This window comes from Pteropus medius, unplaced genomic scaffold (genome assembly GCF_902729225.1).
Source record: "Pteropus medius unplaced genomic scaffold, Ma_sr-lr_union100, whole genome shotgun sequence".
Classification (NCBI taxonomy): Eukaryota; Metazoa; Chordata; class Mammalia; order Chiroptera; family Pteropodidae; genus Pteropus; species Pteropus medius.
In genome coordinates this window covers 2,705,435-2,728,080 of record NW_024353517.1, presented here as the reverse complement: position 1 = coordinate 2,728,080, position 22,646 = coordinate 2,705,435, and the positions used below count along the sequence as shown (strand labels likewise).

At 54.8% G+C, this 22,646-nt stretch overlaps 1 protein-coding gene across 1 annotated transcript; it reads right to left on the bottom strand.

Moving 5' to 3' along the window:
* Window positions 1-629: 629 nt before the first annotated feature.
* EPHB3 (EPH receptor B3) lies at window positions 630-20,426 on the bottom strand. The gene is made up of 16 exons (XM_039850629.1): window positions 19,845-20,426; window positions 11,226-11,290; window positions 9,423-10,095; window positions 6,994-7,149; window positions 5,857-6,207; window positions 5,555-5,679; window positions 5,243-5,402; window positions 5,055-5,163; window positions 4,622-4,674; window positions 3,489-3,611; window positions 3,105-3,352; window positions 2,420-2,635; window positions 2,159-2,308; window positions 1,873-2,066; window positions 1,621-1,776; window positions 630-1,515 (listed from the first exon to the last, which is right to left on the bottom strand). The coding sequence occupies exons 1-16, from the start codon at window positions 19,954-19,956 to the stop codon at window positions 1,407-1,409; spliced, it is 3,000 nt and encodes a 999-aa protein (XP_039706563.1). The 5' UTR covers window positions 19,957-20,426; the 3' UTR covers window positions 630-1,406.
* Between the last annotated feature and the right edge of the window lie 2,220 nt (window positions 20,427-22,646).

Below are 22,646 nucleotides of genomic sequence, written 5' to 3'. Positions count from 1 at the left end.
AGCGACTTTGGGCAGGTTACTTAACCTTTCTTTTCCTCCTCTGTAAAAAGAAGATAAAAATACTCCCTTCTCTGGCTGAGTTTTTGTGAGATTAAATAAGATCCCAGTATAAACTGAGCATTTTAGCCCAGTGCCTGGAGCATAGTAAGAGCTCAGAAAAGAGTAGCCACACTTCTGGGCTGGTGTTTGCTGAAAGGAGTTGGCCTCTGCATCTAAACACCAATGGACTTTTATCCCTCATCCCCTTGTCCCCTTTGTCCTTGGCCATGTGACCCTTGGAGCTGACCAGCTCCTCTCTACCCTCAGCTTCCTCAGAGACAATGGATGGGAAAAGACACTGTCTGTAAAACACCATCCAGACTCAAGTGTCTGCTCCCACTCCCAGAACCACTGGGCCTCAGGAGGAAGGAGGACGGAACTCTGGGGTAGTTTGTGCTCTACTGTCATTCCAACATGTTAGTTAGATGCACTGAGGCCAAAGCACAAAAGGGGAATTGAGCCTGGATGGGCCTGGATCTGGTCTCCCAATGACTCCAGGGAATTCTGAAGGGCTGGCAGCCAGGGATTGTGAACTTGAGGGCAACAGGGAATCCTTGCCTTAGGAGGTAGAATGAGAAGGTGCAAGAGAATCATCTTATTGCCTTTATTCCACTGACAGCCCAGCTTGCCCCACTACAGGGCACAGGGCCAAGCTTTTACACACTTACCCACGCTCTCTGTGCAGGCCAGTGCGTGCACACACACACACACACACACACAAACACACTCACACACACATCTGATTTCTGGCTCTGAGAGTCCAGTCTCTGAGAGGGGGAGCAGGGCTGCTCCTTAGCCTGCCCTGCCCGCCCTTTTATGACAGCACCAAGGGTGGGGGTGGGGCAGGGCCCTCAGGCCCCAGAATAAGTCCCTGTGCAAACTGGAGGTGCCAGCTGGCTTTGGGATAGGGGTGTCACATTTCCCTATTCCTGGAGTCCCCTCCTCCAGTTCCTGAGGGAGGGACTGCTCTCTGCCTACCTGGGGGGCCAGATTCCCAACCAGGGCTGGGCCCTGTGGAACCCAGGCTTATCCCCCACCTGACCCTGCCAGGACTTCCGGCACTGAAGAGTCGCCAAGTCTGAGGTGGTGGGGATCCCCCACTGGAGAGCAGGAAGGCCTGGGCCCCGAGGGGCTTGGAGAGAGGTCATCACCCCTCTCCTAATCCGTCTTCAATATGAAGAGGTTTGGGGCACACTTTCTGGGGAGGGAGCACAGGCCTGGAGGAGAAGTCCCAGCTTGGGCCCTCCCCAAACTTCCATCTTCTGGGCCACGGCCTAAGGCCAGGCATCCAAAAGTCCAATAGTCCATCCGCCGGTCAGAGTCCCTGCGTAGTCCTTGAGGGGCACCCATGCTGTGGGAGTTGGGTGTCAGACCTGCACGGGCAGTGTTTGGTTCATCTGCAGCCGCATGTCCTGGATACTGCTGAGGATCTTCTTCTGGTGGCCAGCCAAGGTAACTCCTATCCGGAGCAGGTCTCTGCAGATGGACCAAGGGCAGGGTCAGTTCCTGCCCACCTGCCCACCACTCTGGGCCCAGCTCAGAGACCCCTACCCTACCCTTCCAAATCTAAGACACACTCACTCTGCGGTCATCTGAGCCACCAGGTCAAAGGATGCAAACCCCGCACTGACAAAGCTTTCCTTGTACCGCCCCATCTTGATGGCATCCAGCCAGTCACCAACTGTTGTGAAGGTTGTATAATCTGGGACTGTGCGGTCCAGGAGGGGTTGTGACATGCTGTAGGGAGAAGAGGGACCTGGTGAGTCCTGATGGCAGAAGAAGTAGAGGTAACTGGCTCAAGAACAGGCTGAGAGCAGAAGCAGAGGTACTGACCCAGACTGGGCACTGGCAATGACCTTGAGGCTGGCTGCATTGCGGATGAGCTTGTCCAAGGTGTTGACAATCTGGGAAAATTTGGGCCTGAGGTTCCGGTCCCGCACCCAGCAGTCCAGCATGAGCTGGTGAAGTGCTGTGGGGCAGTCCATGGGTGGGGGCAACCGGTAATCCTGCTCCACAGCATTGATGACCTGGGCCAAGGACAAGGAAACCTGGAGTGAGCCACCACTCTGCTCCCCAGCCAGCTCCCACCCACTTGACCACTCTGGCTGGCCGCACTCACATCCTGGTTGCTCATGTCCCAATAGGGTCGCTCTCCATAGCTCATGACCTCCCACATGACGATTCCATAGCTCCAGACATCACTAGCAGAGGTGAACTTCCGATAGGCTATGGCCTCTGGGGCAGTCCAACGGATGGGGATCTTCCCGCCCTGGTGGGGGGGGCACACGCCCTTCACCCTATGACTCAGGGCTGGTCCCCAGCCCTGAGCCCCTGCCTGGTTGGCCCCGCCCCCAGTCTCCCTCCCAGCTGCTTCCTGTACCAGGGAGCTGGTGTAGGTAGGATCAGAGGGATCATCCTCCAGGAAGCGAGAGAGGCCAAAGTCTGAGACTTTGCAGACCAGGTTGCTGTTGACAAGGATGTTGCGGGCAGCCAGGTCACGGTGCACGTAGTTCATCTCAGATAAGTACTTCATCCCGGCAGCAATGCCCCGTAACATGCCCACCAGCTGGATGACCGTAAACTGTCCATCGTTGAGCTGGGGGCAACAAGCAGGCTCAGGTAGGCCCATCGCCTCCCTCCAGGTCCAAGGCCTGCCTGCCCCCGCCCCTGCCATGTCCTCCAAGACCATGCTTTGCCTATCCCTACAACCAAAGGGCACTGAAAGTAGGGAAGCTGCCCTACTATGTGCCAGACATCTGCATACAACATCTCAATTAATCCCTATGAGAACCCGAAGAGCTCTTACCACTCCCACTTTACCACCAAGGCTGAGATTCAGAGAGGTTAAGCAAAGCCTGAGGTCACACAGGCAGGAGAGTCAGTCAGAACGAGAACTATCTTTCTGGCTCTGTAGGCCCCACTGTTTCCCTGCACCATGCCACCTCAACAAAAATTCATGGACTTGAATAGGGTCCATGTGACTTGTGGGAAGAGGTGGTTTGCCCAATCCAGCTCTTTGGGGGCAGAGGAAGGGCAAGGGGCTGGGGCTGGGGGCTGGCTCTTACCCGGAGGAAGGAGTCCAAGGCGCAGTTCTCCATGAACTCAGTGAGGATCATGACTGGCCGACTTTTGGTGACCACGCCCTCCAGCCGGATTATATTGGGGTGGTCAAACTGACCCATGATGGAGGCCTCACTTAGGAAGTCCCGCCGCTGCCTCTCGGTGTAGCCTACTTTCAGCGTCTTGATGGCCACGAACACCTCTCGGCGGCCCGGCTGTTTTAGCCGACCCCGGCATACTTCCCCAAACTCCCCTGCAGGGCACAGGGCACAGGTAGTAAGCTATTTCCCGGATCACTCTGGGATGTACCCAGCCCATGTCAGCCCTCTCCTGGGGTAAACCATTTCCCCTTCCCACCTCTCATCCCCACTGTTCCCCTGGGGACTCACCAGCTCCTATCACCTCCTCAATCTTGACACAGGACACATCAATCTCCTTGGCAAACTCCCGCACAGCCTCATTAGGGTCCTCATAGGTAAAAGGGTCTATATAAACCTTTATTCCAGGAGCAACTAGAGGAAGAAAAGGTGGGTGTGAAAGGGGGATAGCTCTTCAGGCTGGGGATGGTAAAGGAACTCATCAGCCTGCACCCTCAGGCTGTCACCCCTGGTGGGAGCACAGGCTATGACTGCCCTACTAAGCCAGCTTCATATTCTTCTCTGTTGAAAGGACAACTCTCCCCTCTCCCCAACACTGTCCCCTCCATGAGAACTGGTGACCATAAAAGATACCTAGGATTCTTCTTTCTTCATTCTCATCTCTCATTATGTCACAATCTCTGTCTCAGATTCTCCACTCCCCCCACCCTCACCCCCCTGCCTCATTCCCACTGCCCCTGACCTTGTCAGGCCTTCAGCACTCAAAACTATTGCAGGGAGCCCTCCTAGCTGGGCTCCCTGCCTCTGGACTTTTCCCACAAATCTACCTGCATACCTGCCTTCCTACAACAATACTTTCATTGTGTTACTCTCCGGCTTGAGAGCCTTTCGCATTACCTATGGTGGAGTCAAGTCTCAACTCCTCTGCCTGCCTTTCACGACCCTCTAAGGACTGGCCGCGACTACATAGCCCAGCTTCCCAGCAGCTGTCAAACCAGTCTTCTCACTGCCCCCACGTTGGGCACTCTCCCCACTCCACCCACTACCTTCAAGAGGCTCCTCTAGCCAGGAATGCTCTCCCCCACCTCTCCAAACCCTGTTCATCCTGCCTTGCTCAGCTCAGCCCGAGGCCGCCTTCTCCAGGAAGCCTTCCTCTTCTCCAAACTCTTACTGCCCTTTCCAACAGGAACACCTGGCTTAACACTTAATTCTTCTCTCATTGTTTCCTGTGTGTAAGCATCCTGTCTTTCTCACAGGAGTAACTGCCTTTGAGGACAGGGGTCACATCTCATCCATCTCCGAAGCTAGCAGGAGTGAGGTAGGAGCTTAGGAAATGGCATTGATGGGAAGCAGGAGGGGGCATCTCAAAGTGCTGTGGGGACCAAGGGAGCTTCGGGAGGCGGGAATGAGGAGATAAAACTCACTGTATTGCTGCAGTTTCTCTGTGTACTCCGAATCAGAGCCACGCCGCTGCTTCCTGGAAGAGACGGACGAGAGGGAGGCCTGAGACAAGTCCCTTTGTTCAAGGGACCCTTGGGCAAAAGGAGGGGCAGAGTGCACAAGGATGGCCAGTAGCTGGTCGCGTGGTTGGTGGTTATAGCAGCCACTGGATCTCTGCGCAAAAGGCCCAGTGGACTTGGTCCACTCTGCCAGTAGATTCAGGGGACACAGAGGGGACAGAATGCAGAGACATGGGTGTGGACTGGAGAGGGCCTTTCCAACAAGGAGAGCTTGGGCCCAGAAAGACTGTGGCTCTAGTTTCAATGTGGATGATAGTTCACCTATGTGGCATGAGGGCTCTCGGGTGCCAAGAGAAGTTCTAGTCAGCCACGAGAGCATCCACGGGCCTGGAAGTACCTGAGGCAGACGACAGCAATGACCACAACAGCCACCACGAAGACAAGCCCAGCCGTGGCAGAACCCACAATGAGGGGAAGCTGCTCCTGGAGCTGCTGGGCACCAGAGCCTGGAGATCAAGAGGGCACTGGTGAGTAGAGGGACAGAAAGTATGGGCCAAGGCAGGGATAGCCACAGGGGGCATGTACCTCTCTCGCTTGTGGTCTCAAACTCAGCTGGGTGGCTGTACTGCCCGTAGCCAGCTACCGTGCGGGCGCGGACCTGGACCACATAGCGGGCATCGGGCCGCAGCCCGTCCAGCTGCACGGAGTTCTTCTGGCTGGTCACTGTGGAGGCGATACCCTCACTCTGCAACACCAGGAGAAGGCGGCATCTCAGTGAGTCCTCAGGCCAGTCAGCCCCTGCCCATCCCTGGTGGCCCTCTCAGGACCCAAGGCCTTACTTTCAAGGGCCCCCTGACACTATCTGGGGGTAACCTCCCTGCCCCTTGAGGCTCTGACCTTCTCAAAGTACTTCATCTCGTAATCCAGGATGACACCGTTGGGCCGCTCTGGGGGTGCCCAGGACAGTGTCAGGCTGCTGCCTGAGCTGCTGTGCAGGTGGAGTGTAGGCACTTCGGATGGGGCTAGGGGAAGATGGGGCGGGATGGGGAGGTTTCACCACAGGCTCCTTGGGCACTGGCACCCTTCCCTAGGACCCAGTTCCCATGGGCCTGCTGGTGGTCCATTGGCAGGCCCTGGGTAACCTCAGCTCTGTGTCGGGGAAGGTGACCCAGACCTTACCCTCCCAGAACCCTCCTCACCAGCCTGGTTGGTGGTGATATTCACAGCTGCATAGCGGGGGGGCAGAGGACTCTTGCCGGAGACACCGTTGACTGCCTGCACCTCAAAGGTGTAGCGCGTGTGGGCCAGCAAATGGCTGATGTGGACCCGGCGCTCTGTCAGGCCCAGCTGCCGAGGCACAAATTCCACGTTGTCATCACAGCGTGAGCAGGCTGAGACACCTCCGGCTCCAAGGCCCCCACGGCACTTCTTGCAGATGACATTGTATAGGAGGTCATCCCGACCACCCAGGTCTCGGGGCTCACTCCACTCGAGGATCAGTGAAGTCTCATTCACATTGGAGATCACACCCCGAGGTGGAGATGGCACGGCTGTGAGGAAGGCAGAGGGAGAGGGCGGTGAGCTAGGGGCCCTGGACCACCCTTCTGCTCATAGTTCCTGCACGCTTCAAGCTGCTTCCTACCTCCTTGCCTCTGACTCTGCTTTAATAAGCAGAGTACCTTTCCTACGCGTCTTCACTGGGCAGATTCCTTTTTAGCCTTCAAGGAGCAATCTGAGATGTCACCTCCTTTTGGAAGCCTTCTTTGATTCATCTTCTCCCTATCCTCTGCACTCCCATAATACAATTCCTGGGCATCCCTCCAGCCCAGCACTTGGCACATTACATGGTCATTATCTGTTTCATATCCATTTCTCCCACCAAGTTGTGAGTTCTCCTAGGACAGTGACTATATCTTATTCTCCTCCATATCCCTGGTGCCTGGAACGATGCTGGGCACATCAGAGTAGGAAGACAGCAGGACACCAGCTTGCCCCAGGGATATGAGTTCCCTTTTGTGGTCAGAGTTGGGCCAAGAGAGCAGCAGTTCAGCGCCAAGGAAGATGGACTAGAAAGCCCCAGCTGATTCCTGATGCTCAGCTAGGAGCTAGTAGGTGCTTATTAAATGCTGGTAGAAGCGCTGAGCCAACTGATGTGGATTCTGGCGCAGGGCCAGTCACTTCCTAGCTGTTCCATGTTAAGCACAACATCTAACCTGTTCCTCAGTTTCCCCATCTGGAAAATGAGCTATCCATAGTGACTATGTAAGCCCTCCCAGGCCAACCCAAAGAGACACAGGGTCAGGAGCAGGAGAATGCGAAGACACACGATCACTCACTGGTACAGGCACTGTCTGCAGAGTCCGAATCTGCGCGGTAGAAGTTATTGTGGCAAGTGCAGATGCTGGCAGCTGGGGAGGTGGAGCGGCTGTTGGGGGGGCAGGAGAGGCATGGCCCCTCTCCCTGCTTCGCCTTGTAGCTCCCAGGGGGACAGGCTGCAAGGGAGAAGAGGAGGGACTACTCACTTCTCTTCTCTACAGACACCAATCTTCCACACTGCCGTGAGAATCTAGCCATTCTCCTCCTAGACTGTGGGGGCCACAGTGGTATTGCCTAACTCCAGCTGCAGCTACAAAAGGCCCTTTTGCCCGTGGAAATCCCATGTCAGCGAATTTCTCCTCAACCCCACCCCGGGGCCTCCTGGATGAAGACGTCAGCCCCATAACCTGGACAGCCTGGGCTTGTCAAGGCAGGGAAGAGAAAGAAGGGGGAAGAGGCGGGGGATGGGAAGAGACCACTAGTGAGCTGGCAGCACCCCGTACTCTGCAAGGATGCCCCACCCCTCCCTGAAGCTTAAGGAAAATCATTCCTGAGGACCCTCGAGGATACCCAGAACAGGCTGGAGGTGTGGCCTCAGAGTTTCACAGCTGACCTCTCTCCCCACCCACAGGAAGCAGGGCATCGGCTTCTTTCTGCCCTAGGGCAGAGGTAGGGGCTGAGGAGGGATGAAAAAAGGAGAGAAAGCAAGCAGGAAAGCTGGGGTCACCTGGAGTTCAGAGGCCTCAAAACATCCACAAGGGGAACCCCAGGTTTCAAAAGAGAGCCCAGAGCTCAATGCCTGAACATCCCTTCTCCTATATTCTGGCCTTGGCTGGGCTCTGTAGGTTCCCCTGATCTACGGTGGCCATGTAATTTATTATTCAAACTGGAATATTTCGAGAGTAAAAGGGGACTAATAATAACCATGTTAGGACAATGGGCATAAACCAGAAAAGCCCTGAACACACTAAGGTTTGTGGTCACCCTAGTCATATGTGACGACCTCTGGGGAGGTCATCCAGAGTGTAGAAGACCCAAAGTTAGGGCTATGCCCTTCTCGGGGGTTTAATCTCCACTCACCAAGGTGATATTCCATCCAAGCTCTTTTGAGCCAGTGGGGGAGGGGGCAGAGGCCAGGCCAGCCTGGTTGCTATGGGAACCAGCATGCATTTCCTGCCAGGGACCTGCAGAGTGTTAGCCCCTCTTCAGGCTGTCAGGCTCATCACCCCCACCCCCTTTCTCTACTTAGGAAGAGGAAGTCTGGGGGCAGGTTCCCATAGAGAAGGGGAGAGGCTGGGCAAGGCACTACTCACCTTCTCACTACAACACCCAACACCCGGCCTCAGCCAGGTTGGGGCCGCCAGCCCCCTCACACCTAGGGATATGCTAAGAGCCAGCTACCACCCCTCAAAGCTATATGATGCAAGTGCCAGGAGAGAGAGTCAGGCAGAGAGGACAAAAGACAAGATTCCGGGAACCTTGTCCTGCATGGTAGGGCACTGGACGAGGCTTCAGTCACAGCTCCCACAGTCCCAGCTATGAGGCCTTGAGTGCAGAACCTCTCTGAGATTCAGTTTCCTTACTGGCAAAACTGGGACATACCTGGAATCGACCTTATGAGTTTGTGGTGAGGTTCCAGTGAGAGATGTCTAGTACATTGTAAGGTCGTATGAGTCTTAGCGAGCCACTGGAGACAGGCCTTCTAACCTAACCACCTCATGTATGAAATAAGGACAAAACAATCCCTGATCCCCATGCATCCCGGGGCTCCTGAGAGTCACCACTAAACTCACGCAGCATTCGTGCTCGCCATGTGCCAGGCACAGCTCCGAGGACTTCCCGTGCACTTACTCACCTAAGCCCCACTACACCTCTATAAAGGAATCACCATTATTGTCCCCATTCTGCACATGAGGAAACCGAGGGTCAAGAGTTAAGTAACTTGCCCAAGGTCTCACAGGTGCTAAGAGAAAGAAGCAGGACACAGATTTCAGGGGCTGGGTCCCTATCCACTGTGCATAAACACTGCCTTTCAAGGAGCAGATGAGATCCCAAGGTGAAAGGGCCAAGCACACAGTGCTTACAGCACCTGTCCCCACAGCTGTATTTCCAGGGTGAGGCACACCCTTGGGGTGGGACAAAGCAAGCACCCCTGCCAGCCTCCTGAGTTTCTGACCAGGTTCTCCATCCTCCTTGTCCATGTCTCTCCTCCTCTCTCTCTAGTTCCTTTTTTTTTTCTTACAATCCTGGTATCTCTCCTCATTTTCTCTCATCTCCCTCCTTGTACCACTTTCTCTGCACCTGATACCCCTCTTCCCTTTCCTCCCTCTGCCCCAGACCTGATGCCAGTCTACCTTGTCTGGCAGGGAGGAAACAGCGGGTAGGGCAGTAGGTGATTGTGGTCCAAGCCCTCCCCTCCCTCTCCTCCCCCAGGCCAGTCCCCACTCACGACGGCACTGGGACTCCTTGGCAGCTGGCTCATGGCCGGTGGCACAGGTGCAGGCGCCCACAGGCACCATCCACTCCCCGTCACCGTTGCAGTACAGCTTGAGTGGCACCGACACCTCTACAGCATTAGCGATACAGGTGCCAGGGGCAATGACCAGTGAGGTGGGCTCAGCCCCAGTGAGGGTCTCGGGGAAGAGGGCGAAGCCTGCGGTGGTGGATGCACATTTCTTATAGAAGGCACGCACGGAGATGAGCGACATGCAGGCGCCCTGGTCCTGGAAGGCCAAGTAGAAGCCAGCCTTGGACAGGGGCCCGAAGCTGCGCACCTTGGTGTTGACACGGCCAGCATCGAGCCTCGAGAAGCTCTCATCGGGCGCAATGGTGTCCACCTTCACATAGGGGTTCTCCATCCAGAAAGGAGAGGAGGCCGAGGCCACATCACTGTCAGCCTCATAGTAGAAGAGGTTGAAGGTCTCCTTGCAAGAGCCAGGGATGTTGGGGATACTGTTGCAGTCACGCACAGTGAACTTGAGCTCCACATAGACCCGCTGCACATCCCGCCGCCAGATGAACCCTGTGCGAAGCCAGTTGTTCTGGCTCGACTCATGCACGTTACACACCTGGTACGTGCGGATGGGGTTCATGGCCTCGTCGTAGCCACTCACCTCTTCCCACTGTACATGGACCAAGTGAAAAAGACAGGGAGTGAGTACTGACATTTTCCAGGTGCTTACCACATGCCCAGATCTGCTATATTTATTTCACAGAGATGCTTCTGAGGTGTAGAGGCTGAACACACAGACTATGGGTTCAAATTCCAGTTCTCTATTTGATGTATAACTATAGGTAAGTCACTTAACTTCCCTGTGCCTCCATTTCCCCATCGGTAACATGGCAAGAATAATAATGTACAAGGAATAAATGTCTTTAAATGAATAAAGCACTTAGAATAGGGTACTTGATAAGTACTATATGAGTATTGGCAATAATATTTATCTTTGTGCCTTAGTTTCATTGTCTGTAAAAAGGGGCTGATTGGAAGTGAACAAGGTTATGAGGAATTAAATCAGTGCCTGATACAGAGCAGGCATTCGATAAATATTGGCTATCGCATTTATCCTTGAAAACAACTCCTTAAAAAGCATCTGTTGGCTCCACTCTCCAGAAAAGGAAGCCAGGGCTCACAAAGGCAGGGACTTGCCTCAGGTCACGCAGTCAGGCCTGGTGATTGAAGGCCAGTAGTGGTGCCACCCAACCCCAGTGTTACAGAGTTTAGCGCCGTTGTGGAGGTTATCTAGGGAGGTTAATTAGAATGTTTTAAAGATGTCAGGACTACAGGAATTTAACAGTCAAGAAATGGAGGCCCATGAAGGTAAAATGCCTTGTTCAAGGTCACAGAGCAAGTTAGAGGTCTAGAACAAAAGCTTCCTGGTTCCCAAGCCAGTGTTCTTCCCAAGGACCCAGGAAAGAGGGAGGTAGTCAGGGCAGACACGCAAAGGGCTGTCAGGCAGGAGAGGAATGGGCATAGGCTAAAGTCAGGCTAAGAGGGAGAATGAGACAAAGATGGTATATGTGGATGGGGGGACAAAGGCAGACTGAAAGGTGACAGATAAAAACACCCACAGAGATGGGCCATCAGACAAAGAAGGCAGGTGACAGGTGAAAAGGATGGGATGCTACAGGAGGTGAAACTGACAGGAAAAGGGAGAGGCAGCCATTCTCCAGCCCTGGCGAGGCAAGGGGGATGGATGCTAGAGATTCAAGTGGCAACCAACACACAGGAGAGGTGGTGAGGCAGTCTTACCCCAGTTTCTGGATGAGATGTCCATGCCAATTCAGATGTCACCCATTTTGTATCCATAAGGGTCTCTGGGGGAGCAACAGAAGGAAAAAGGTCAGGGCCAAACTCAGGATGGGAAGAAAGAGGTCATTCAGGAAAAGCCAGGACACCATAGACTAATTACCACCACGCATCACTCCACTCACCCCCAAGTCCCCAAAGCCCTCAGCTCCCCTGCACCAGAGAAGACCCTGCAGCCATCAGCCATGCCAGAGATGTCATAGCCCCAGAGATGTCAGGTCAGGCCAGCTGAGTGTGGGTGTCTGCTGCTGACCCCAGGCCTGGGTTAATGAGGCAGGAGCCAGGGCTGGTTCACACACCTACAGGCTCTGCTAATCTCCACACAAAGGGGCCAGCAGGGCCTTTATACTGGAACAAAGGGCCTTGTGCTTCAGATCCTGCTGCCCAGGCCTCCCCTGACTCTATTCCCAACACAAAGGCCCAGCCCCCACCCCTCCAACCCCCATGCCCAGGGGAGGGGGAGGGCAGCAGTTACAGGCCAGAGCCCACTCTCACCCAACCTCCCACTCCAGCACCTCTGGCGGATGGGGCAAGAATGCTCTTTGAGGGTGGGGTGAAGGCCGGGAAGACCCAGGCCAGCTCCTGGAGAGCTAGTACAGTTCTTCCCACAATCCTCAGATGAAGGTACTATTGGAATACCCCTTTCACAGATGAGAAAGCCAAAGCCCAGATAAAGTAATTATACGGCCTCAGATAAAACTGCTAGAACTTTGGGTGAAGGGTTGAAAGGTGGCTCAAATTCAGGTCTGTCTGACTCCACAACCAACCCCTTAACCAAAGCACTTTAACACAATATGCTCCTCTATAAAAGAGGAACAGAGAAAGCCTGGAAAACTGCTATGTATCCTTTAAGTCCCAACCAAGCTGTCACCTCCTCCAAGAAGCCTTCCCCGAACCCCTTAGTTGAGGTTAGATGCCTTCCTCTGTGCATCCAGGGCCAGGGGCTTTGTCACAACGCTAATCTTTTCTGAGTTGTGGTTCCTTATCTGTTTCCCCTTGCTCAGCCCCAGGAAGAGCCTGTTAATGTTTCTGACATAAACTCGCTCTCCTAGGAACCTGGTTCTGGGTTCTGGCTGGACTGCTCTGCTCTCTGACAGTGTGATCTCAAAATCAAGGAGCAGGAAAGAGAAAAAAGGAGGGCCAACTCCTTTCTTATAGTCTGGAAGACAGGGCAGCCAGCAATTCTCCTCTCAACTCTGAGCTGGAATGGGGCACAGCCACCCCAGGACCTCTGGAGGCTTCTACATCAGTAGTGGGGCAGGTTGAGGGCACCCAAACCCTACAGGTTTCAGGTTTGTGGCCTTCGCTGGTTTCTTGCAACCTGGGTCCGAGCTTAGGATGGTAGGTGAGTCAGTTGTGGACCCAGGTCCTCAGGTGAGGCAATGGGGGCAGCCAAGGCAGCAGCCAATCACTCCAGAGTGAGGCTTCCTCCTCTCCCATTCTGCAGCAGCGCTGGTCTCTGCAGGGCAGACTGCAGGGCGAGCTCTCCCAGCCTCGCCTGACAGGCCCCTCTGGCAGACAGACAGATAGACACAGACATTTGGCAGGGGGGAGGGAGGGAGGACTTAAAGGAAGAGGAGATGGGCAGAAGCAGGGGCCCACAGACAGGCGGGGAGAAAGGCTGGCGGTGGGAGCAGGGGCCTTGTAGAGGCGGATAGTGGGAGGTACCGAGCAGGAGGGATGTGCAGAGATGGCTGGCTAGGACCAGACAGCCCGGATGGCTGGCGGCGGACTACAAAAGACAGTGAGATGGAGAGAGACAAGGAGGTCCGAAGAGACAGAGACAGAGAGGAAGGTTGCCAAGTGGCCTCTTCCTCAGCCAGCAGCCTGGAGTAGTCCTGTCCCTGGGAGCCAGCCCAGCCAAACGCACCCCTCCCCCCGCCAGCCAGCCAGTCCGCCTGATTGTCTGCCCGCTGCCCACCGCCGGCCCGCCCGAGCAGGCAAGGCTCCCACCGCTCCCTCGGCTGCCTCCCTCCTCCCTCTCCCTCACTTCCTTCTGCTCAGCCTGTGCCAAACCCATCTGGAACTGTTTAAACCCAAATATTCAGCCCCCTCCCCCCTCCAGCCAGATTCCTCCACAGTTTAAAACAAGCCTTGCGCTGGCTCTGAGAGGAGGGATTGGAGGGAGGGGACGGTGGGGAGGCGGGAGGCGGGAGGCAGGCAGGAGGGAGGGGAGGCTCTTCATTTCTGTTTAATTTCTGGGGAGCGAGAGAGGGAGGGAGGGGGTCGGCCCTTGGCCATCGCTCAGCCTTGGCCATCGCTCAATCTCGGCACATTTTTCCCATTAATGAGGAGAGGACTTGGATTTCGAGTTTTGTGTGCCTGAGGAAGGGCTCTAGTCACCCTGATGAGGAGGCGGCTTGCTCTCTGGGGAAGAGGAGAGGCCTGCTCCCTTTGGCAAAAGGAAGACCCTGGGGTGCCTGTGCCCCAGCCTCAGGAAGGACCTGAGGGGGTGGATCCCAGGAGCCATCTCTCTGTGACATTGGGAGGGAGAGACCCAGCCCAACAGAGCCCACCTTTTCTCTGTTATGTGTGTGTGGTATGTGCGTCTGTGTATGTGTGTGCGTGTGGACATGCTGCTGTTGGGGTAAAGGATATGAAGTGCAGGGGGTAAGCGCAAAAGAAGAGTGAGTGAGCACTCTCCAAATTCCGTAGTTGCTGACTGTCCCCCTACCCTCCTCTGTCCCACCATGTGGCTGCTGGAGGGAGACCACAGAGCGGCTGCCCATTCCCAGATACAGAGCTCAGTCAGGTGGAGAACCCTGACAGCCCCCCAAAAGCGAGCAAGAAAGTGGACACCAGGCTTGGGGGCTTTTGGAGACTGGGCCTTAAGTGCTCAGAAGTGGAGCAACACCCCTTTCAGGTTTCCGCAGAGCAACGGAGAACAGCCACGTGGCAGCAGCGATGTGGCCCTCGCCTGTGCACAAACACACAGATGCACGTATTTCACAGTTCTCAGTGGCTGGGCTCATTCTCCACCACTGGGGCCAAAGAGTGGCAAGTCAACACGTATGGTGAACAAAAACACACAAAGCCACAGCTTCCCACGCACACACACACACACACACACACACGTGTACAGCTTCATACACAGCCGTCTATCTTTCTCAGATACACGAGTGCATGTGGTACAAACAGATTAGTCTTCTTTAGACATTCACATACAATGAATCTTTCTTACACACAGATTTGGCTTGCCTCAGGCCAAGACTCACTCTTATGGGCTACATATGTGAAGATTTCCTGAGACATATACATACACAGAGGGCACACACACCCAACAGCACATTCTCCTTACACACTATTGCCAGTCACAAGTCAGTCTTGACTATATAGTCAAGTGCAAACACATATTCCTGTACAGACTTGGTGACGTGCTCTTACATAGTCACACACAACTAGCATCAGCTGTGCACACACAGGTGCTTATTTGCACTGAAACATACCACAGGAGCATGCAGACACAGAATTAGTGTTAATATCTAGAGTTTGCGTAAAGCCTCAGAAGTGCATCCTTCACACACGCACACACACACACACACACACACACACACACACACTGCAAGCATGTTTTTTCTATGGGTTGAATCTTCAAGTGGGCTAGAGGAAGTGTTAGGAGAGGGCAGTGTCTGCTAAGAAAGCAGATGTACTGGCAGCGTTGGCCAGAGATGCAGAGAAGGAGCAAGCCTCAGACCTGCTTCCTGTGATCCTGGCACACACAGGAGCTGTCACAGGTCTTGAGGCTTGGGGCGGGGCAGGGTCATGAAGATGATTCTGGGTGTGGCCGGGTGCAGCCTCCCCAGGTATAGCCCCTGCCCAAGCAGCAGGCTATTTCCTTTCCAGCACAATGGCACTGACCCCCTGGGGAGGGGGCAGCATCATAAAGAGATCTAGTCCCAGGAACTCCGGACAACACTTCCACACATAAGTTGGTGGCCCAGCATGAGAAGAACTGGGCACCCAGCCGGGTCTCATTGGCTACCCTGGTAGGCCCATCAGCTGAGAGCCTGCCACTTGCCCTGGCCCCACACCTGCTGGATCCTACAGCACCCCACTCTGGAAACAGGGGTGTCAATGAGACCCAGGGAACCCCAAAATTCTAGAGACAGAAGCAAGATGCCTCCAGCCCAAATTCCAGCCCAGAAACTTGAAAAGGAGGGAAAGGTCATGCTCCAGGACTGGGCCTGCAGAGTATACAGGGGCAGGAGGACTGAGAGGCTGTGGTCTGGGCAAGAAGGCACACCCTGGGGCCCTGACTACAAAGAAAGGAAGAACTGCATGCTGTTCCTGAGTCGCATACCCCCCACCCCCACACACACATAGGGTCCCTACCTCAGCCAACCAGCTGGAGGGAGGGATCTGTCCCTATTCTCTCATCCCACCCCTCCTATGTGTGGGTGTGTGCACCCGTTGTACTAACCTGCACACTCAGGGTGGTCAGCCTGAGGAGCAAGTGCTCTTTGGGGGACCCTGCCACGGGCCTAGAGGAGCCTAACTCACCCAGGGCCACCGCCCCCACCCACTGGCCCGCCCACCATAGTTCCCTAGCCCTCAAGTCTGTGAGGGAAAGGAGGGGAGCATCTCAGAACACAGAACACATTTTGTTTTTCATTCTTCCCCTCAGATCATGGGGATTTATAATTAAATAAACCTGAGAGGGAGGAGAAGGGAAGAAGAAGCACCGGGCAGGGAGCCCGGATTGTCTCAGGGCTCATCCATGCCCACCACCCCAGTCCTGGCCCTGCCAGCCAGCCAAAAGGAGGCCTTATGTGAGGCCTTTGAGCCTTTCTCAGGGATCTGGGACACAGTGGGTCTTGCCAGGAGCCTGGGGACAGGAGGCAATAGGAGACCCTGCGCCAGGGCCAGGTACCCACCTGTACCCAGGCTCTCTTTCCCCACCCCCCCCAACCCCCCACTCCAGCTGCCCAATCCTGACAAACCAGTTTGACTCAGCACAACAGGCAGGGCTACAATTTTCAAACTATGCAGGTCTGGTGATTCAGCCTCTTGGTGCTGTTTAATTAGTGTAAGGCCGGGTGGCAGAGGCCTTGCCCATGGCAGCTTCAGCTTCGTCTCACTGCTACTGAGGGCACAATGGCAGCGGCAGCAGCAGTTCTGGCTAAAGGGAAGGCAGTGACAAGCAAACTGGTTCCCCCAAATACCTGCCACTGTCCCTCAGAAGCAGCTCTAAAGTGCCAGCTCATGATGAACAGGGTTGGAGGATGGGGGGGCGCCAGAGGCAACTGAAACAAATAAGCCAGCCACAGAAATCCTGGGCCATTGTCCCCTCTCAGCTACCACCTATACAGTGGTCACTGTTGCTGCCTAAGAAAGAGATGGACTCACACACTGCCTCTTTGCCCGAGGGACCAGTTCCACTGCAGCCGCAACTCAGCTAACATGGCTTGACTAGAAAGGGGCTGCTCTGGCTTATGATCTCATAATTGTTTCTTTTCTCAAAACAGTCTGTTCCCAGCAGGGACTTCCCTATCCTACCTCAGGTATAAGGGCCCTATGGTCCAAACAGCCTTCCTTCTCCCACACTCCATTCCTGGTCTGCTCACCTACTGGAATCCACTCCCACACCTGTTCTTGGTTCTGAAAGGGAGAATGATCTTGGCTTGGGGGCTAGGGAACATTACTCAAAAGAAGAGTGAGCAAGAAGATGGCCTTGTTTAGGGAAAGGGTTAAATCCAAGGGCAATTTGTGTGTGGTGGGGGAGGGGTAATCAATCAGAGGGCAAGGGGAACGGTGGTGTTTCTTTAACCAGGAATGACAAGTAAGGATCCTGACTCCATCCTCATGGAAAATTGATGAGATCCTTGGATACAAAGTTTTGGTGAACCTCAAGTGTGCAGGGAGGGGAGAGCAACCTGGTGCTAGACAGTACCTAATGAGTGGGTCCGTGAGGGGCAGCACCCTCAGCTCAGGGACCCTGAGCCTAAATATAATGACCTCCAGATGCAGAGAGCCAAAAGCAAATCATATCCTGGCAAAGCCAACTGGAAGGCTAGAGCAACAAGGCTAGATCTGCCTCCACTCCATAAAGCTTGGGGTGCTGAAGATATCTTCAGTGCCTTCCTTCTGGTCACAGCTCAGGACCTCCAAGTTTACCCATCCCACCCTTCCAGCTCCAGAATAGGGGCGGGGTACAGGCAGGAGTCAGGGACACCTCTCTTCCCATCTCTTTCCTTCCCTTCCCTGCCAGAGCCAAAGGGATCAAGAGGTGGGGTGACAACTTCTCTCTCCCCAGACAAACCTTCCCTCCCCCACCCGCCATCATTCTTTCATATAATTGCTCTCCAGCAGGGTAAGGGCATAACGAAGAATTTTCACTTCCGATGCTCCCCAAGGAGCAAACTCTAGAGTAATAATAATAATAGCTAATCTTTGAATAACAATGGCTATGTGCTAAGCACTCAGTACACATTAAGGGTTCAATCCTCACAACAGCCCTGGGAGGTAGGTACTATCCTATCCCATCTCACTGTGAGAGACAACTGGAGAGTGGTTAGGGTACGACCTGGGCAGCGGTCAGCGCCCTGAGGCATCTCTCTTTTTCCTTTCATTCCCACACACACAACCTGAAGACCCTAAAGTCTGAGACTGACAAAAGGAACTGATGAAAGCTACACTTGGGAGACATTGCTGCTTCCTAGAGGCACCCCACACTCAGCGCGGGAACAGCCCTAGATCCCACTTCACAGCTGAGGGGGGTGGAGGGAGACAGGAGAGGGGCCACAGCTCATCAGGTCTCTGCCTCCTGGTCAGTGCCTCAGCAATTCGGCCTGGAGGCCTGGATGCCAGCTCCCAGGTAAGGCCTGCCTCTGAGAGTCTATCAGATTCTGAGGGGTGAAAAGGATGAGGAAAGAGAAAAGGAGGGAAGGAGGAAGAGAGTGGGGAGCCTCCTCAGGTAGTCCTTGCTCACCTGACCAAACCACACCCCCACACTCCCCTCTCAGCACCAGCACCCACCACACCCCACAACAAGGGCCCTGGGGCCTGGCACACTGAGTCCCATAAGCATGTGTGCCTGTGTCACCTTTCCTGGGCTAAGACACAGACCTGGGAACTCCAAGAGACTCCCTGGCTCACACCCTTGAGGCAATCAACAACAAAGCCCCACACTGGTTTCTCACGCCAGCGATTCTATCACACACATGTGGGTGAGTGTGTGCAAGTGTGGGCGCGACTTCAGTGCGCCTGTCTAGATTTGCATGTGTCCACCCGTGTGAATCGGTCTGTCAGCACTAGTGGGCTCACAGATAAAAAGGGTGAGGGTTCACAGGAACGTTTCTTGTCTCTGGAGAAAATCAGAAAGCACCAGAAGATGCCTTTCTCTATCTAGGCACTATGTCCTTTTTTCCTTCCAACCTTTAAGTTTCCCCATTGTGAACATATGAACAAACCAAGTTGCGCAGAATTCATGTTTTTGTTCCTAAGCTAAGAAAGTGACTAGCTCTGCTAAAGATGCCAAAAGTAAGTACTGCTTGTATTCTAATTTCCCCCACATTTCTGTGGCGTACTTCCCTCCACATTACGGAAGGTTCTTCTTTCCTCCTTTAATGGCTCCAAAATTTTTGAAACTGTGCGTGTGTGTGTGTCTATTGTTTGTGACCAGTGTCAGTGCCTCTGTCCCCCACAGGCTTGTGTCAAGTGCTGTGTGTGAGCTCTCCTACCAGGGCCAACAACAGTTGAGCTGTTCATCCAAGTAGTCATTTGGAAGTGGGAGCTACCCCCTCAGCAGCAGTCTTGGCAGATTTCACAGAACCGACTGAGAAGCTCGACCTTTTCTAATGGCTAATGGGTAAGGCATCATCAGGCTGCGGTGCAACTAGGGCAAACCCCACCACCTCAGGGGTTCAGTGGAGACCTGAGTGAGCACTTGGGGGTGTTCTGCTAGAAGGTGGAGAGGGATCCGCAGAGCAGTGTGTGCAACCCCCGTGCACACAGCACCTCGTGTTCAGTGTGCGCTCTGGTAAACCATAAACAATAACAGGCCCCCGCCACTCCACCCCCGCAGCCGTCCCCTGACAAAGCGGGGTGCACGCACTCACACGATCAGTTAACTCCAACGGGTTCCTAACCAACGCCGCCCCCAAACCTGGGGAGTACGGCTTTGCCCACACCCGCCACAGCTCAACAGCAACCTGGGAGCCCTCGCCTTGCCTGGAGTCGCCTACACTTTCTCGCCTGCCGGAGGTACCGAGGGCCCCACTTCTCCGCGGGGTACTCCCACAAAAGCTCATGGCAGGGCCAGGACACCCCGGGACGCTCAACCGAGTCGAGCTGCCCGCGATCGCGCAACCCGTGTACCGCCGGCATGGCTGCTCTGGGAAGAATGAGAGGGAGGAGGCAAGGGTGCAAGTCCGGGAGTCTCTGAGACAGCTCCGGGGTCGTCCTCACCGCCCCATCCTCCAGCCCCTGGAGCGCGCGCAGATGGGGGACCGTCCTCCGACGTGCGCCCAGCCCGCATTGGATCCATATCGCGGGCCCTCTCCCGACCACGATCGGGCGACCGGGGCACCTTAACCCTTGGATGCGCCCCGCGACGCCGCTCACCTTCCAGCGCCCGACAGCCGGCGGGCAGCAGCAGCGGCAGCAGCAGCAGCGGAGGGAGCAGCGGCAGGAGCCCCGGCGGCGGCGGCGGCGGCGGCGGGCGGGCTCGGGCCATGGCCGGGCGGGCTCCGGGAGCCGAGCCGGGCCGCGCCGCGCCGAGCCGCGCCGGCGGGGCTGCGGACACCCAGGCGCGGATCCGCTCGTCGGGCTTGGAGGAAGGCTCGCGCACGGTCCCAGGAGATCCGGGCAAGGAGGGAGTGCAATCCAGGCGGGCGGCTCCGGGACCGAGACGGCGCCCCGAAACGGCGATGCTGGCAGGTCGGTCCCGCGGGAATCTGGACTGACCGGTCGAGGAAGATCCTGGGCGCTGGAGAGCTCAGAGCCGGAGGACTCCGGGAGGCGAGCCGGGGCGAGAGAGCACAAGTGGCTGTAGTTCGGGGGGCACGGTAATCCGACGGTCCGTCGCGGGCCCGAATCGGACCTGGGGCTCGGGGTGCGCGCGCTGTCCGGGGTCTGAGGAGGGATCTTGCTGCGCCGCACACGTACTCACTTCTGCTGTCCCCAGCGCTGGCGCGGCGGCTCTGGGCAAGAGGGGCGGGACCGGCCGCCTGCCTGTCAACGCTGCGGCCCCGCCTTCAGCCGCCAGTCGCCCACTCACAGACTGCCAGGAGCGCTGGTTCCGCCCCAAGAGCACTCGGCTGGAGTTCAGTTGGCGGCAACTCCATCGGGTCCATCCTCAGGGTCTCCGAGGCCTGGAGTGGGTGGGACCAAGGAAAAGATGAATTAGATTGGGCGGAGCAGTACTGTCCATCAGAGAGAGAACCCCGCCTCCCGTCTCCCTGTGGCGATTCGTAACAGAATCTGAGTCCAAGGAGCTGCCATCACATATAACGAGCCAGGGGCGCCCCCCTGTGGCCTGTACATGCCTAGGGACGCCCCCACGTGGCTGTCTTTTCCAGGAACATCCAAACCCTCAATTCAGTTTACGCACGACCACGGGGTGCCCACCGCAACATCCTTAGATCAGAGGCTTCTCCCTCATTCATTCATTCATTCATTCATTCATTCAGCAGTGTAATTCATCGTTTTCTGAGCCAAAGACTTTAGTAATCGCTAGTGCTACAGCAGAGGATAGAAATAGAGGTTTGTGTTCTTGGAGCTAGTTCGGTAGTGGAGGCAGGCATGAAGTCATCACAGCCAAGTGTAATAGGTATTATGAAGGAAGGACAGAGTCGCTGGAGTGCATGTAAGGGGGGTGGCTATGTCTGGCCCTGAGGAAATTACATTCAAGCAGAAATATGAAAGATGAGCAGTAGTAGGTGAAGGATGTGTGTTTTGGGAGTGGGGGTGGTGGCTGTTTCAGGCATAGCAAACATACTTTGTGTGAAGTCCCAGGGGCAAGAGAAACTGATATTCATTGAAGGAATTTGAAAGAAGTTCAGATCTTGAGTGCAGAGGCTGAGAGGGGCTGAAAGGAGGCTTAGAAGAAGGTGTGGAGGAACCGGAGGAATTTTTTTCAGATTCATAAGGCCTTCCTGAGAGCTAGGGTTTGAAGCAGAGGCATTACCCTATCAGATTAGCATGGCTGCTCTGGGAAGAATGAAAGAGAGAAGGCAAGGGTGCAAGTCGGGAGATCAGTGAGGAAGCTGTACAGCGTCAGGTAGAGGAAGGTGGTGGCTTGGGCTAGGGTGGTGGCTGTGGGGTAGAGTTAAGTGGGCAGATCTAAGATGTTTTAAAAGTTAGAGTTCACAGGATTAGTGGTTGAGAGATAAGGGGTAGATGGCGACATCAAAGAGAACCCCCAGGTTTCTGGTTTGGACAAATGGACTTCTGCCCCATTTGCTCAAAAAACATTTACAAAGTGCAATAAACACTCTGAAACAATAGGTCTCTTTTATTAAGAGGTAGACTGTTATTATAGCCTCATTTTACAAACAAAACTGACAGCTAGATATGCTTAGTGACTCGTTCCAAGCCATAGCGCTAATAAGTGGCAGGGGTGGGATTTGAACCCAGGACTTTAGCTTTTAAGCTTTCTCATTCCACTTTATCAGAGACCTGAGGATCATCTAGGTGTTTGTTAAAAACTCAAAATCCCAAGCCACACCCTGCAACTTGTATCTTGGGACTCAGAATCTCTGGGATATGGGGCCCTGCATTCTGTATTTTAAACAAGCATTTCAGATGATTCTGATACACGCTAAAATCTGAAAATCATTATCACCGTGCAGCCTCTCACTTTCCTAACTGGAGAAACAGCCCTCCAAAGTCCCTCTGAGCCTTTCCTAAGATGTCTGGGGGACAGAGAGTAAGAGATCTGATTCTAGGTGGCCTCAGAAGCAAGACGGTGACATTTAATTATCTTACAAGTGAAGTGCCCTAGTTCCAGTCCTTGAAGCTCCGTTGGGGCAAATGAAGCATGGATCCAGTGCTCAAGGACCTCGCTCTGAGAGAAGTCAGTCCTCCTGGCCAGCTAGAGGCATGTGGGATACATGGGCTAAGGCAGGGGTGGAGGTGGGGGCACCATGAGACAGAGGCCCACACTGCACACTCAACTCCAGGTGCTTCTGCCTCCCAGGTCTATTCTCAAGCCCTAGAAACTTCCGGAAATATTATTCAAGGCCCTAGACCACAGAAGGAGTCTTGCAGATCATCTTATGTAACTCTGCCATTGTAGAGCTGGGAAGCCTGAGGCCCAGAGGATAAGACTGCTTTACCTACAGTCCCCTCTACCCTGAGGTGCTGGTTGGAGTTGGGCAGGGTAATATTTCAGCAGGTGGCCTAGCAGCAACACTTCCCAGCTGA

Coding starts and splice junctions, on each gene's coding strand:
- EPHB3 (XM_039850629.1), bottom strand. CDS start 19,956: ATGGCCCGAGCCCGCCCGCCGCCGCCGCCGCCGCCGCCGGGGCTCCTG. Junction 2,636..3,104: donor CCTTGGACTCCTTCCTCCGG/GTAAGAGCCAGC, acceptor TGTTGCCCCCAG/CTCAACGATGGACAGTTTAC. Junction 1,777..1,872: donor ATTGCCAGTGCCCAGTCTGG/GTCAGTACCTCT, acceptor TTCTCCCTACAG/CATGTCACAACCCCTCCTGG.